The 16,383-nt window shown below is 40.5% G+C and overlaps 1 protein-coding gene across 1 annotated transcript in view; it reads right to left on the reverse strand.

Annotated features, from left to right (window-relative positions):
- wdfy1 (WD repeat and FYVE domain containing 1) overlaps positions 1-16,383 on the reverse strand; it is a 58,294-nt gene that overhangs the window by 20,527 nt on the left and 21,384 nt on the right. Inside the window, exons 4-6 of the mRNA XM_028794416.2 lie at positions 16,014-16,068; positions 12,179-12,329; positions 8,127-8,239 (exon numbers count right to left, since the gene is read on the reverse strand). Coding sequence (XP_028650249.1) covers positions 8,127-8,239; positions 12,179-12,329; positions 16,014-16,068 — 319 coding nt within the window. The remainder of the gene's footprint in view (positions 1-8,126; positions 8,240-12,178; positions 12,330-16,013; positions 16,069-16,383) is intronic.

A 16,383-nucleotide genomic window follows, 5' to 3' on the forward strand; every position in this document is an offset into this window, starting at 1 on the left:
GTTATGTATCAGTGCATGCAATGTCGCCAAGTGGCTCCACAGACTGTTCAGGAGCTCACTGATGCAGGTCTGGGATGAGTTCCCCCTGCCTATCATCAGTAGCATGACCAGACATTGTTGGGAGTGGATACAGGCACATGGGGGCTATACACACTATTAAATCATATTATGAATTGCGGTGAGGAAATTCATTCAAGTTGGCTAAGCCTCCGATTTCAATTTTTGACTTTTATTTTCAGTGTGATGTTGAATTCAGCCCTCAATGGATTGCCGATTTTGGCTTCCATTGACTGTTGCTACATCATTTTGTTCTCAACAAATAACACAGAATTACTCAGTAAAGATTATCCACTTGAATATTTCATTCATTGAAATCCAATGTGTGATTTAAGTGTTCCCTTAATTGTTTTGAGCAAAAAATAAATAAATATTAAGAAAAATCAGCCACAAGACAGCACAATGGAGGCAAATGACAAACAGACAAAATACAGCTCCCAGAAAATTAAGTCTTTAATACAAAGAAAAATACATCTGCTAGATTTTTATTATAAAGGCTGATTTGGACTTACTTCCCTTGCAGCCCATTTTTCAAAATGACATGAAACTCCTAGATAATGAATGTAACCACTTAAATGTGGTAGCTACTCGGAGATCTTTAAATCTGTCTCCACTCACATTTAGATGGGCTGCTAATAATGCAATTAAAAAGCACTTAGCAGTCCAGCTTATCGTCTTGCATTGGCCCGGCTTTGTTTCAGTTCAAAAAGGATTTTAAGGGGATCTACTTTATTAAAATAATTACCAGTCCATGTAAAAATTCAACAGATCACAGGGTTAGCAAGAAGCCAATAAAACAACATTCAAATAATGAATAGTCCAATTATCCACTCCTACAACAACTTACCTCCATTAACAAGAAATATGTAAATGCTGAATGACATAACACCATTTCAGTTTTAAGACTGAAAAAGTATTTTAATAAAGGGTATAACAAAGAATATTCTTAAATACGTCCAATTAATTTTGATTTACTGTAAGTTTCAAAAATCTGTCTGTTTTTCAATAAGTGTTTAGTCATTATATGAACAGTAATACATATGCTTCATTATGCATGCGTTCATTTTTTATTGATGCTTCTCTTTACCAAACTTCAAAAACTCTTTAACCAAAAGGTGAATGATTTTAATATTCAACTGCACAACTGTCAACATGCCTATTACTCAGTGCAATTTTATCCATCTGTATGCAACATTTAGATAGATCAAGAATTTCAGGTATTTTAAAATGTACGTAGTTCACATTTTAACATATCAGAAACTGTTTTTCAGAGATCTCAAAGTATGTTCATTTACATTTTTATATATTTGCAGTATATTTTGTGCATTTTAAAATTTCTCAAATCAACTATGCATGCATTTTAAGATATTTGAAATTCATTTTGAGCTATCTCGAAATTATTTCCTGTAAAGTTTCAGATATCTCAGAATGACTACAGACTTATTTTAAAATTTCTTGAACTGCATTTATCATGATATAATGAAATATATAGAAGACATTTTGAAATAGATGCATTTCCTGGTATCTGTAATTCATTTTAAGATATTTATAATGCATTTGCAGATTTTAAGATCTCTGTATGTTAATTTAGCCTACCATACATCTGAGGATCTATTTATACTAAATGACTGTTAGAAAAACGTTGAAAATACAGCCCATAGTGCAACCATTGTAATGAACTCCAAAATATAACAAGACACTGAAGCATTATACAGTAGGACGGTCATTCTGTAGAATATAAACTTCGCATTTCCGAATAACAGGCTTGTTTCATATTATCTCAAACAAATAATAATTTTACACATTTTATCCAATTACACATGTGCCCCATATTTTGGAAAATGGGTAATTCAGAGACAAAATTTCAAAAAAAACAAAGAAAAACGAAGTTCATCAGCTTCCAGTATCCACAATACCACACTACACCACTGACACTGTTTAAAATGACATCGGAGGGTCTATATTAATGTGACCATACATATCATTAGCAAATGTATGGTTCCGTTTATTTCGACTCTTCTTTGTCATTTTACACACACACAATTAGAAAACATATATTATATATATACATACATACATACATACAAATTGTGTGTGTCCAAAAAAAAAAAAAAAATTTGTTACAGTAATTGTGTGCTGCGTAGGCAACATTTTTACTTGCATCTATCTGATGGTACTGAGTAGTACAACATATTTAGTAAGCTGGGTTTTTCTGTCACCTGAAGATGGCATTGTGTATAATTACATTTAAAAAAACCTTAAATCCTCCAAAATTATGTAATGGGATACAATTTCAAATAAAAATCCTGAGTGTGCTCCCCTCAACTTTCTTGTATACTAAAATAGTGCAAAAGGTCACTACTATATAACTCAGGCACCAACCGCGAGTGGCAGCCTTTCCAGCAGCTCTGTGTATGACTTTATCTTTCTACCTTTTTCTCTATTTCACTGATCACTCCTACCACTTTCTTTTATGTGGACTCGTTCCCTGGACACTTTTTACTACTTGGACATGGATTTTTACACGCCGAGACTCGTCTATTCAGGTAGTCCACTTCAAGCACCGAGAAAAAAGGCCCATGCCAGTGTGGTTCCCTATTTACCCGACAAGGTAAGAAGGTCGTATCATGGCAGCAGAACCGACACTAAGCTAAAAGCCAAGCGGTTAGCGAAAAAGTGGCGATACAAGCCTTTGGTGCCTTCTGTGATCCCAGGAAATGTGAACTCACTACCAAATAAGATCAACGAACTGGCTGCGCTGGTGAAAAATGTCAGGACCTACAGAGAATGCAGTTTGTTGTGTTTTTGTGAAACGTGGCTAACAACTAACATCCCAGATGCTAACATGGAGCTACCCGGGTTTAGCACAGTTAGAGTGGACAGAGATGCAAATACCTGCGGGAAGCAGAAAAGAGGAGGACTCGCACTCTATGTCAATACAAGATGGTGCAACTCTGGACATGTAAACGTCAAAATCTCCACTTGCTGCAGGGACATCGAACTGTTGGCCGTAAGTCTGCATCCCTATTACTTGCAGACATGGAGATAGCGAGTGACATCATCCATTCCGCTGTTGCTAAACTACAAACACAGCACCCCGAGGCGCTTGTGCTAATCGCTGGAGACTTTAACCATGTGACGCTGGACAAAACATTACCTGCCTTCTCCCAGTATGTGGATTGTAACACCTGGGGAAATAGGACTATTGACCTACTGTATGCAAACATTAAAGAAGCATACAGTGCCACCCCGCTGCCTGCGCTTAGGAAAGCAGATCATAACCTGATTCTGCTTCAGCCTCACTACAAATCAAGAGTGAGGGAGCTACCTACAACCACACGCTCATTTAGGAAGTGTTCCCCTGAGGCAGAGCAGGCTCTGAGGGACTGCTTTGGAACTACGGACTGGGATATCCTGCAGGAATTATATAGTGAGAATACTGAGGAAGTTGTTGACTGCACTACTGACTACATCAACTTCTGTATGGACATTGTAGTTCCAGTAAAAACAGTACGCTGCTATGCTAACAACAAGCCATGGATTACAAGTGACATCAAGGGCCTTTTGAACCAGAAGAAAAGGGCTTTTAAAGGCGGTGATCAGCATGAGCTCAAGCGCATGCAGAAGGAACTCCGAGTCCAGCTCAGGGCGGTGAAGGAGCAGTACAGGAGAACGCTGGAGCAGACGTTGCAGAATAACAGCATGAAGGAAGTGTGGGATGGGATGAAGATCATCACTGGCTGCAGCTCGAAGCGGGGTGCCACCATCGAGAGAGACATAGAGAGAGCAAACCAGATGAACAACTTCTTTAACAGGTTTGACCATACTAACCCACTCTCACCTCGGAGTACTGCACCCTCCACCCATCCTTCTGCTGATACCAGCATAGGTGAGAGTTTACCCCAACCCACAATTACAGCAGCCCAGGTAAGCAGAGAGCGGAGGAGACTTTTTGCCAGCAAAGCAGCGGGTCCAGATGGAGTATCGCCACGACTGCTGAAGGCTTGTGCGTTGGAGCTGGGGAATCCTCTACAGCGCATCTTCAACCTGAGCCTGGAACAGGGGAGAGTCCCAAGGCTTTGGAAAACATCTTGCATCACCCCAGTCCCAAAGGTATTGCGTCCTAGTGAGCTGAATGACTTCCGGCCTGTTGCTCTGACGTCACATGTGATGAAGACCATGGAGCGGCTGCTGCTTCACCACCTGAGGCCACAGGTCCGCCACGCCCTCGACCCTCTACAGTTCGCATACCAGGAGAAGGTGGTAGTGGAGGATGCCATCATCTATAGGCTACACCGATCCATCTCCCATTTGGACAGAGGCAGTGGTGCTGTAAGAATTATGTTTCTGGACTTCTCTAGTGCCTTCAACACCATCTAACCTCTGCTCCTTAGGGACAAGCTGACAGAGATGGGAGTAGATTCATACCTGGTGCCATGGATCGTGGACTGTCTTACAGACAGACCTCAGTATGTGCGTCTCGGGAACTACAGGTCTGACATTGTGGTCAGCAACACAGGAGCACCGCATGGGACTGTACTTCTCCGGTCCTGTTCAGCCTATATACCATTGGACTTCCAATACAACTCGGAGTCCTGCGACGTGCAAAAGTTCGCTGACGACACTGCTATTGTGGGCTGCATCAGGAGTGGGCAGGAGGAGGAGTATAGGAACTTAATCAAGGACTTTGTTAAATGGTGCGACTCAAACCACCTACAACTGAACACCAGAAAAACCAAGGAGCTGGTGGTGGATTTTAGGAGGCCCAGGCCCCTCCTGGACCCCGTGATTATTAGAGGTGACTGTGTGCAGAGGGTGCAGACCTATAAATATCTGGGAATGCAGCTGGATGATAAATTGCACTGGACTGCCAATACTGATGCTGTGTGCAAGAGAGGACAGAGCCTACTATACTTCCTTAGAAGGCTGGCGTCTTTCAACATCTGCAATAAGATGCTGCAGATGTTCTACCAGACGGTTGTGGTGACGCCCTCTTCTACGCAGTGGTGTGCTGGGGAGGCAGCATAAAGAAGAGAGATGCCTCATGCCTGGACAAACTGGTGAGGAAGGTAGGCTCTATTGTAGGCACGGAGCTGGACAGTTTGACATCCATGGCAGAGTGACGGGCGCTGAGCAGGATCCTGTCAATCATGGAGAATCCACTGGATCCACTAAACAGTATCATCTCCAGACAGAGGACCAGCTTCAGCGACAGACTGCTGTCAATGTCATGCTCCATTGACAGACTGAGGAGATCGTTCCTCCCCCACACTATGTTACTCTTCAATTCCACTCGGGTGGGTAAACATTATACAAGGTTATTGTCTGTTATACCTGCATTTTTAATCACTCTTTAATTTAATATTGTTTATTATCAATTTGCTGCTGCTGGAGTATGTGAATTTCCCCTTGGGATTAATAAAGTATCTATCAGAACCACTTCCAGTTGCACAATATTTCTCAAATATCATATGTCTTTGTTTCTCATCATAACTAATTGATACACAATAATTTATCTCTATTTATAATCAAACTTTTCATTAAAATGATATTTTTGTACTTGGGGAGATCGAAAATGGTGCTGGAATTTTTTCATGATTGCATATGCATTACCTAGATTACATGCAAAGTAAAAAGAGTTATAGTCACCTAAAAACATAGAAGTGTTACTATTACATAATATTTGTTGCAATAAATTGCTGTAGGTAAAAATGCATTTAGCTACATTTAATTATGAGAATGATGGCAGAAATAAAAAGAAAAAAAATTGTTGATAAGATACCTTATTTTTGATATAAAGCAGGGGTACATCTTATTGACCTAGGTCAAAACACTTCTGAGTAATCGTGTTTACACACAGATAGACACACAGACACATAATTTCAAAAATGGTATTTTCGGACTCGGGAAGGTCAACAACATTAAGATTCATCAAAACCTCGAGGACAAATTTTTTCACGATTCCTATTCTCTCTCTATACAGGGGTTCCTCAGGTTACAACGTCTCGACATACGACGTTTCGAGTTTACAACGCTCACTATCATAAAAACTTAAAAAAATTGAGATGGGAGTGTTTTGGCTTACGCCGTTAGCGTTGTACTTACAGACTATGTGGGCGAACTAGTTTGGCTGCACGCAGTGGAAGTACACGACGTTTGAGTGAGGGAGTTGGCAAACTAGTTTGGTTGTGCCCGTTTGTGTTGCTTTGTTTGGCGACTTTTTGGCCCTTATCATAGCTCCTAAACGAAAGTCAGAGTCTGCAGATGGTAGTGCTTCGAAGAAGAGGGAAGCCATCACAATGAAAGTGAAATTAGACATTGTAAAGAGATGAGAAGGAATAACGGTTAAAAAAAAAAAAAAATTTTAACACTCATATTTTGTCATTTTTTTCTGTTACTACAGTACAGTTTATTTATATTCTTTTCCTTTTTCTGTGGATTAGTTGTGTTTTTATGTTCTAGATTCTGATATTTCAAATGTGTTAGGATAGGTAAGTGACTTAGGCTAAGGGTGCGTTTCAACTTACACCAAAATTCGGGTTATATAACTGTTGTAGTAACGGAACTGTGTCGTAACCCGAGGACCCCCTGTACTATGTACACAAGAAAGTTTAAAAAAAAAAAAAATGTGATTAAAAGGATATACCTGTAGTAGTCACCCCTCAAGACTTTAATACCATCTAATTATTCATTCCTATCCAAATGATACCAGGTTCTCTAACAGAATCTGCTTCACCACTATATTTAGGAGACTTTGAAAACATCTGTAACTGACTTACATTCCAGTTTCTCTTTCTATGTACATCATGCTACACACAGAGGGAAGAGCAGCGGCAGGAGACTGTTTATTTGGGCTCCTAATGTAACTAACACTGAACTAAATAGCACTACATGATACCCAAAATGTGTTCCATGATTTAACTAGTAAGTTGCTTTGACTATTTAAATGTTTTATTGGTGTTTGAAGGCAGAGGTAAGACACAGTTCTGTACGCATCAGACCTTCATAAACTGTTTCTATAATAATAAATAGCATGAGGGTGTGTGTGTGTATGTATATACATGTAAATGCTGCGATGGACTTACACCCCAACTAGGCTTGCTTCCTCATTGTTACCTTGGAAAGACTCTGGTCCTCCGTAATTCTGAACTGGAGTGAGAGAACTTCAAAAAACTGCAGATTTTAAAAAAATTATTCATTTTATGCAAAGGAATAAATAAATAAATAAATAAATCAATCAATCAATCAATCTGCACATTTAGTAGCTAGTATATTTTTCTAAACATTGACAAACTCTTTTTTTGTAATTACTCGCTCTGTTGTAGAAGTCCAAATCCAAATTAACACAATAATAATTAACATGATTACAGTGAGAAAACCTTTACCTGAGAAGTGGGTACTTTACAATCACAAATGCATGAATTATTGCTAACATGTAAAACATTACTGAGCAACCTCTCTTCCTGTTTATCTTTGACGGACAGACAGACAGACAGACAGACAGACAGACAGACAGACAGACAGTTTATTAATTCCAAGGGGAAATTCACAAGATTCTTTGTTACTGAATGTCCTATAATGTGAACTGGTAAATAATATGGCAACATGAGTTTACACTTCAGTTTACAACATTTTGTTCGTCAGTCAATCATTCTCAAACAAGCTTAACCCAACTCAGGGTTGCAGGGGGTCATAGCACTTGACACAAGGCAGGAAACAGCCCAGTACATGGAACCAGGTTATTGCAAAGCCCACTTATGAAATAAGTGATCAATAAACTAACCTGAATTTGTTTGACAGTTTAGGTGGAAAACCAGAGTACCAGGAGTAAAAAACATGCAGAAATGGGTAGAATGTGTAAACTGCACTCAGCCGGCAACCAAGCATAGGATTCTAACCCTGGATATTGGATCCATGAAGCAGCAGTTTCTAAAAATGCGCTAACATGCATCCGCCAAGTTCTAAGCCCAACTGTTTTCACTGTGTGCTCCAGAAAATGGGATTATTTATTCTTAGAAATTAAAAATCTGGCATATACACTGCTGTACAGAATGCATCTGTCCACTTACCTTCATGTCCTTTTAATGTTGTGATTATAGAATAATTACTCTGATCAAGTTTTAGTAAAGTGATTTGTCCAGAATAGTCTCCAACAAAGGCATGCTTTGTATCATAATCATATCTGAATAAATCAACCATTAAGGAAATTTTTTTATTCCATTTTATGTACCTAATATTTTCCAATAAATACATAACCAGTCACTTGCAGTAAAACAGATAATTTATAAATAATGTAGAAAATTAAAAATGACAACAAAAGAACAAAATTCAAATCTAGAGAGTTCTGTTCTTGTTACTCTGTTCGCTTCTGTCAACAACACATCTACACGCCAAGGAGAAATCTATACAAAACAAAACTAATGCCACCATGTGTCAATTATATTTTGTAGGAACATGGCAAGTTTAAAATATGGCACATGGGAAGTTATGCATTTTAACACATTCTTGTTTATTGTGGCACCAAAGAGTTGGTTGGACATAAAAGTAAGAACTTCACTGTACTCTACACAAGGTGCTCCATTACAGTGGTGAAAACACTAACCACATTCTCTTAACATTCAACAAGACCTGCGAAACAACAACACGTTTTGCAAAACTCGCTACTCCAATCAAAACAAGAAATAAATGCTGCAAAACTGCATGATCTACTCAAACAATAACACAGCATTACAACAGTAACATGTCCAAGTATTCACTGGACATTCACAAGCAAAGCACTAAGCACACATCTCACTGAGGAAGAGCAAAAACCAGGATAAGTTTTATAGCACAATTCCTTTTCATACATTTGATGTAATCCACCTTAAATATCACTGACATACACACAGATGTTTTAACCAAATGAAATGCAAAAAAGATGCCTATTCACTGAAATGAAATATTGCTTTATTGGGCATTATATAGTTATAATCAAGCTCTAACATACACATGATCACGAGGAAGAAATCAACCATACGTAACTCATACAGTTATGGTGCTTTTTTTTGGGGGGTAGGGGGGGGGGGTGGGGAGTAGGTTTGCCCTTTGCTTGAGAATCGGTATCAAAATCATCTCCTCTGCCTGATCAATCCTGTCCTGGATATTGGGCCTCGTGTTTTCATCAGCGTCACATAAGATATTTTACATAGAAATGCAACATGGGAAATATCTCCGAGCATTTCTGATCCAGCCCTGGCAGTCAGGTTCTGCAAATGTCTTAACAAGCCTCAGTCATGGCATCCAGCTGTTTTAGAAGACGGTGGTCCATCTTCAGGCAGGAAAAAATTCCTGAATAGGACTGAGAAATGGCGAATATGGAGTAAGGAATTCAATAGACATGCGTGTACGAGAAATAAAACCACTCCAATCGATGCACAAGAGTGATGAAATGGGAAATTAACCCATATGACTACATAATGTAGGCTGTTGACCCTAGCATCCAGTTTCCCTTTAACTTCTTAACGTCTGTAAGGCACATCAAGTTAAGAACAGAGTTCTATGGTACAACTGTTGCGATGTATGCTACAAGACAATTGTCTAATACGGCTGAACAAAGAGTAATATGCAATCCTCTTTGCCCTGATGTCTGTACTGTTGCTCTGTAGCCTATTAAATTCCTTCCACAATTCCTGGTCTTGGCCAGATTGAAACCAGCTTCATCCGCATAAAGAAATTTGTATGGTACAGCACTTGACTCTAGTTCCATGATCCTCCATAATCACAACAGAAAGGACAAAGTGAAACACCAAGAGAACCAATGTAGCGGTGCACCAATATGGAGTACAACATGCAGTGAATGTCTAACAATGCCACATCGCCTGCACATGCTGATGTCACAGGTCCTTCATCCATTTATTGTTCCTATCTAAGGGCACTCTGTAGATTTGTTTCATGATGATGCTATGGCATTTCAAGACCCGATCAATGGTGGATATACTGACAGTATCAATGTTGTTGAAAGTTGTATGGTTTGCAATTAAAGATGTATTTCCCTTAAATGCATGACATTGTTCCTCACCACCATCTGAACAATCTCTGCCTCTTGTGCAGCAGTAAAAACTTTGCCACATACACCAGCTGCAGGTCTCTTTTCAATTTTGTGAAGGCAGTATATTTCACATCAAATTCAATTATTCTATCCATTGTTGAGATAGTATTTGTAAATGTGCACATGTATGGTTGGGTGCCTTACCAATTCTCTCTCCGGAACATCCAAATAACCGATGCCACACATTGTGTTCTATCAATTGCAAGACTAGGCCAACTTGAGTCAGTTTTTTGGGGAAGAGCCTTAAGCAGCTGAGGCCATTTTATTCCGATTTGCTTGAACCAAGACTTTCAGGTGATTTTGGCGTTATCAAATGACCACTGTGTCTAGAGATTTCCAAAAAGTACATTAGCATTGGGGACTGATGTACATAAAATAAAAAATAGTTTACTGTTGTGCAAAATGTTTGCTGTTTTTCACATATGTCTTTAGAATAGACAATAATTTGGACACAGTTCTCACTGTGTTCATATAGGGAACAAACAGAACGCAAGAGCAACCCTGTTACCCCGTATTTCTGCATAACCTTGTCAAGGGAGAGTTTGGTGGCTTTGGGTGTTTAAAAAAAAAACCAAAAAAAAAACAAATGGAGCACATTTTGGGGGACAGAGGGTTTGCAGGTGAGCATGGTGGCATAGCAGCTCTGAACTATTGATGAGGTAATCGACTGATCACTCATTCACGTGTAGACATATGCTGTTCCATCAATTACCACATTAGCGCCTCTGGGTTGTAATCAGTGTAAGCACACCTACATTCCTAATGGTGTAAAAAACAGGCTGAGCAAAAACTGGGTCATTGAGAAGAAAGCAAGAAATCACAGCAGAGACGGTGCTGTGGGTGGAGGAAGGTGGGTGGGTTTGGCCCCAACAGGAGCGGATGAATGAGCAGAGAGTGGGAGCAACCCACCACTCTGAGTGACTCACCACGGTGGCTGGTGTGCAGGAGACCTGAAAGGGTGAACTAAAGTGACGTCATGTGGAAACAGCACCCGAAGCACGCTTTGGCGTTAAAGACAAATGATCCTGTGTGTTTTAACCTAATTTGTACGGATTTATTTATGGATTATTTGTCGAATCTTAACCTCCACTAAAGAAACTGTTTTTATAGATTACTTAAAGATCACTGCACTGTTTTGCACAGTGGGGTTTTGAACTCCTGTTTGGATTTTGAAAACAAAAGTGATTGCACGGGTTTCACCTACCTTTTACTTGTTTGTGTACTGATGTTCCTGGCTCATCCCGGTCATGTTATCAATGGTTCTGGGTGCAAGTTGTGACAGGCTGCTGGAGCCAACTAGGACCATCATATACCTCTCACAGCACATGCCAAGTATCACAGTCAACAACCACTTTTATAAAATATTTTTGTGAAAAAACAACTTTTCTCCATAATACACTTCAAATAGCCTCAAACTGGAAGCAACTGCAAAATCTGAAGAATTTTTCAAAAAAATTTGAGAACATTTAAAGTTCCACCATATTTATTTGAAACATAACCCCACTATCAACACATGCTCCCAACCTGCCTACATCAATGTAGCATTTTAGGACAGTAATAAAAGTGCTAAACTGGACAGCAACTGATTGATCCAATAACAACATATACACATCACAATTACACAGAGATGGGCACTCACATACACAAGGACACATCATGCAACAGTTACTAATCAATACAAGTGAAGGCACCATTCCTGACTCCTGAATAAACATAAAACCAGTATCTAAAAAGCCTCAAATCCCAAGAATCAATGTAGCAGTAAGGGGAGCTGAGTTCTTCCTCAACTCAATATTAGACTAGTGATGTCACCAGTCCACTCTGTTCTAGCGATTGATACGAATCCAACAGCAAGGTTTCATACCAGGATTTTTTCAAAGCTCCCACATAAAAAAAGTGTTCCACTATTAGAAGATACAAAAAATTTACTGTTTCACTTTAGGCAGATAGCATTTTTCAGTTAGCATATTCTAAAACAGAAAATAGTATCTTAAAATACAACATTAAACCTTTTCCCCTTTAGATAAAGGATACTGTAATGTAGAGGCCCAGGAAGTGAAGTAATGGCGCCCTAACATGGTGCCACTTCTCGTGCACATCCAACTGATGGTCTTGTCATGGCCAGTACTGATGACCCACTCAGACACCAGAGAGAAAACAATTGCAGACACTCTGTTTTGGTGTGCTATAAAAGAACAGTAATTTGGTTATAACAGAAAGCAAAAATCTAATAGTTAAATATTATTTTGAAAAAATATTTGTTCTATCATACGACTATACTATACATAAATTATCACAAGTGACTTCTTTCAACAATGACGAATTCCTATTTCACATTCCAAAGTTATGCAAACTATTACTATTAAATAATGTATTCAGACTTTCAACATTCTGTAGACTTTCAACGTAATGTAGAGAATGCACATAATCACAGTGAGATTCATGGTAAATTTTGTGTGAATGAAATTCAGGTGTATTTTAAGTATTTCTTTCAATCAAGTAAGAGCTAGCACAATTATGCAGTCAATCTGACATTTTCTAAACCACATTAACCACACCACATCTTCAGGAAGACAGGAAATAAGGCAAGAAACTAACTCCCCCTGATGAGGCAATCGGTCAATCACAGGTTTGCACTCACATACTCACCAAGCACATGAAAAGCGGCCAATCAAACTCACATTTGTCTGGACTGTGTGATAAATCTTGAGTCCTCTGAAACAAGGAAAATGCATAAACTACCCAAGCAAGCCTTCCCATCTGTAAATGAACCAAGGTCTAAGTGCTATGGGGGTGGCAAAGCTAAAGAGATTTTGCAATACTCTGTTCATGTTTTTTGTGCAAGTTTAAGGTAAAGTGTATGGAGCAAGTTCTGCCTTCTGTTCAATAGTGGCAGACTGAAACCTGTGTCTCTGTCTCCCCTGTATTGGAACAAAGGAGGAAAAGTACAATGGATGGATGCTTATTTCACTTAATCACTTATTAATGCCAAGTGATTATAACATTGCAACATCTTGAGAAAAGATTATGCAACATTGTTATAATTTATACTGAAACTAACAAACACACATACATTTGTATTAATGATCTACATGCCATAAATCAATAAAATAAACATTAGGTTTTCCAATAAAAAAAAAAAAATTGCATTAGCCAAACTGGTGAGTTACCTTTCAATGGACACTTCCTGACGACTGGCAATGTGTAAATACAACATTATCTAGGGTTCAACATGCAAATATAGTTTTATTGGGTTAATAACACTTTATGGCAGAAAGCTGGTGTAATTAAAAACTGCTTCTGAAATTACTACAGTCATGTGAAAAAGTAAGTGCAACCTATGAAATGTCTTTTCCTTTTTTAACATTTGTAGACTATCAAAATTTGATCTTCATTCGAGCCGCCACCTTATCGTGGTGGAGGGGTTTGCGTGTCCCAATGATCCTTAGAGCTCTGTTGTTGGGGGCTTTATGCCCCTGGTAGGGTCACCCAAGGCAAACCGGTCCTAGGCGAGGGACATGACAAAGAGCGGCTCAGAAAACCTCCTATGATGTACAAAAATTTTGGATGGCATTTTCCCTCGCCCAGACACAGGTCACCGGGGCCCCCCTCTGGAGCCAGGCCTGGAGGTGGGGCTCGATGGCGAGCGCCTGGTGGCTGGGCCTGCACCCAAGAAACAACATGGGTCCCCCTTCTCATGGGCTCACCACCTGTAGGAGGGGCCAAGGAGGTTGGGTGCAGTGTGAGTTGGGTGGTGGCCGAAGGCGGGGACCTTGGTGGTCTGATCCTCGGCTACAGAAGCTGACTCTTGGGACATGGAATGTCACCTCTCTGAAGGGGAAGGAGCCTGAGCTAGTGTGCGAGTTTGAGAGGTTCTGGCTAAATATAGTCAGGCTCACCTCGACGCACAGCGTGGACTCTGGAACCAATCTACTTGAGAGGGGCTGGACTCTCTACCACTCTGGAGTTGCCCCCGGTGAGAGATGCCGAGCGGGTATGAGCATACTTATTGCCCCCCGACTTGGAGGCTGTTCATTGGGGTTACCCCGGTAGATGAGAGGGTAGCTTCCCTCTGCCTTCGGGTGGGGGGGATGGGTCCTAACTGTTGTTTGTGCGTATGCGCCAAACAGCAGTCTGGAGTACCCACCCTTTTTGGAGTCCCTGGAGGGGGTGCTAGAGGCCACACCTGCTGGGGACTCCCTCGTTCTGTTGGAGACTTCAATGCTCACATGGGCAATGACAGTGAGACCTAGAAGGGTGTGATTGGGAGGAATGGCACCCCCGATCTGAACCTGAGTGGTGTTTTGTTATTGGACTTCTGTGCTTGTCACGGATTGTCCATAACGAACACCATGTTCAGGCATAGGGGTGTCCATATGTGCACCTGGCACCAGGACACCCTAGGCCTTAGTTCGATGATTGACTTTGTGGTCATGTCTTCGGACTTGTAGACACATGTCTTGGACACTCGGGCGAAGAGAGGGGCGGAGCTGTCAACTGATCACCACCTGGTGGTGAGTTGGCTTCGATGGTGGGGGATGATGCTGGTCAGGCCTGGTAGGCCCAAACGTATTGTGAGGATCTGCAGGGAATGTCTGGCAGAGTCCCCTGTCAGAAGTAGCTTCAACTCCCACCTCTGGCAGAACTTTGACCACGTACCGAGGAAGGTGGGGGACATTGAGTCCGAATGGGCCATGTTTCGTACCTCTATTGTTGAGGCGGCTGACCAGAGCTGTGACCATAAGGTCAATCCCCGAACCCACTGGTGGACACCGGCGGTGAGGGATGCCGTCAAGCTGAAGGAGGAGCTAATAGGTACTGGCAGGCCAAGCAGAATGCGGCTTCGGTGGTTGCCGAGACAAAAACTTGAGCGTGGGAGGAGTTTGGGGAGGTCATTGAGAACGACTTCTGGATGGCTTCGAGGAGATTCTTGTCCACCATCCGGAATCTCAGGAGGGGGAAGCGGTGCAGTGTCAACACTGTGTATGGTGGGGATGGTGCGCTGCTGACCTCGACTTGGGACGTTGTGGGTCGGTGGGGGGAGTACTTTGAAGACTTCCTCAATCCCACTAACATGCCTTCCAATGAGGAAGCAGAGCCTGGGGGACTCGGAGTTGGGCTCGCCCATCTCCTGGACTGAGGTCACTGAGGTGGTCAAAAAACTCCTTGGTGGCAGGGCCCCGGGGGTGGATGAGATACACCTGGAGTTCCTCAAGGCTCTGAATGTTGTAGGGCTGTCTTGGTTGACATGCCTCTGCAACATCGCATGGACATCAGGGACAGTGCCTCTGGATTGGCAGACCGAGGTGGTGGTCCCCCTCTTTAAAAAGGGGGACCGGAGGGTTATTTCTGCCAAAGGGGGCAACAATAGCTATTAGAGCCAAGGGTGTACTTGCTTTTTCCACAGAATGGCACAGCTGTTCATTTTCAGAATACATTATTGCAAAATCATTTTTTCTTTCTCCAATTACATTGTCTTTATCTAAAAATAGTTTAAAGGAGACATTTACTGGTTACTTTTTCATATGACTGTACTTACCTGATAGCAACCACAAAAGTGTGCTCTTTAAAACACATTTGCGTTAGCTCATATTATTTACTTTTAAGATTTTTTAAATCTATTAAAAATCTTTAAAAAGTAAACTAAAAACTACCATCTTTAAAAACATTTAAATTTATTATCAGGGACAGCTTATCTTCTCTAATTTTTGCAAAACTTAATTTGCCCACATTTGTTACTTTCAAGATCAGTTTCAGCAGGTCATTATGCAGAAAATTCTTCATATATATCACTACTTGACTCTGAGTTTATATTCATATACACAGTACCTATATACAATTAAGAGAATACAAAGCATTAATACTATACCTGGATATGATTTGATCAAAGTCATCTTATTAAAGTCTTCAGCAATTTCAAACTCCTATAAATAGAGAAAAGTCACCAAGTTTTAGAATTTTGTGTTGCACAGAATTGGGTATTGTGTAGAAAACTACTGCAGGTTCATTGTCCTGTTTTAAATCACAGTGTGACCCTGAATGGCTTAATTATCGACAAGGGATTCAACTGTAGAAATGTGTTAACAACTGTAAAACACACTTGAAACTTGCTCATTGAAATAAATATAGACACAGACTAAAAAAAGGAAAAAAAACTAACATTGCTATAGCATCAAAAGTACCAAATATGTATACAAAATGCATTATTTTAACAGCCATTCCATATGCAATTATTTACA

The sequence above is a fragment of the Erpetoichthys calabaricus genome, chromosome 2 (assembly GCF_900747795.2).
Source record: "Erpetoichthys calabaricus chromosome 2, fErpCal1.3, whole genome shotgun sequence".
Classification (NCBI taxonomy): Eukaryota; Metazoa; Chordata; class Cladistia; order Polypteriformes; family Polypteridae; genus Erpetoichthys; species Erpetoichthys calabaricus.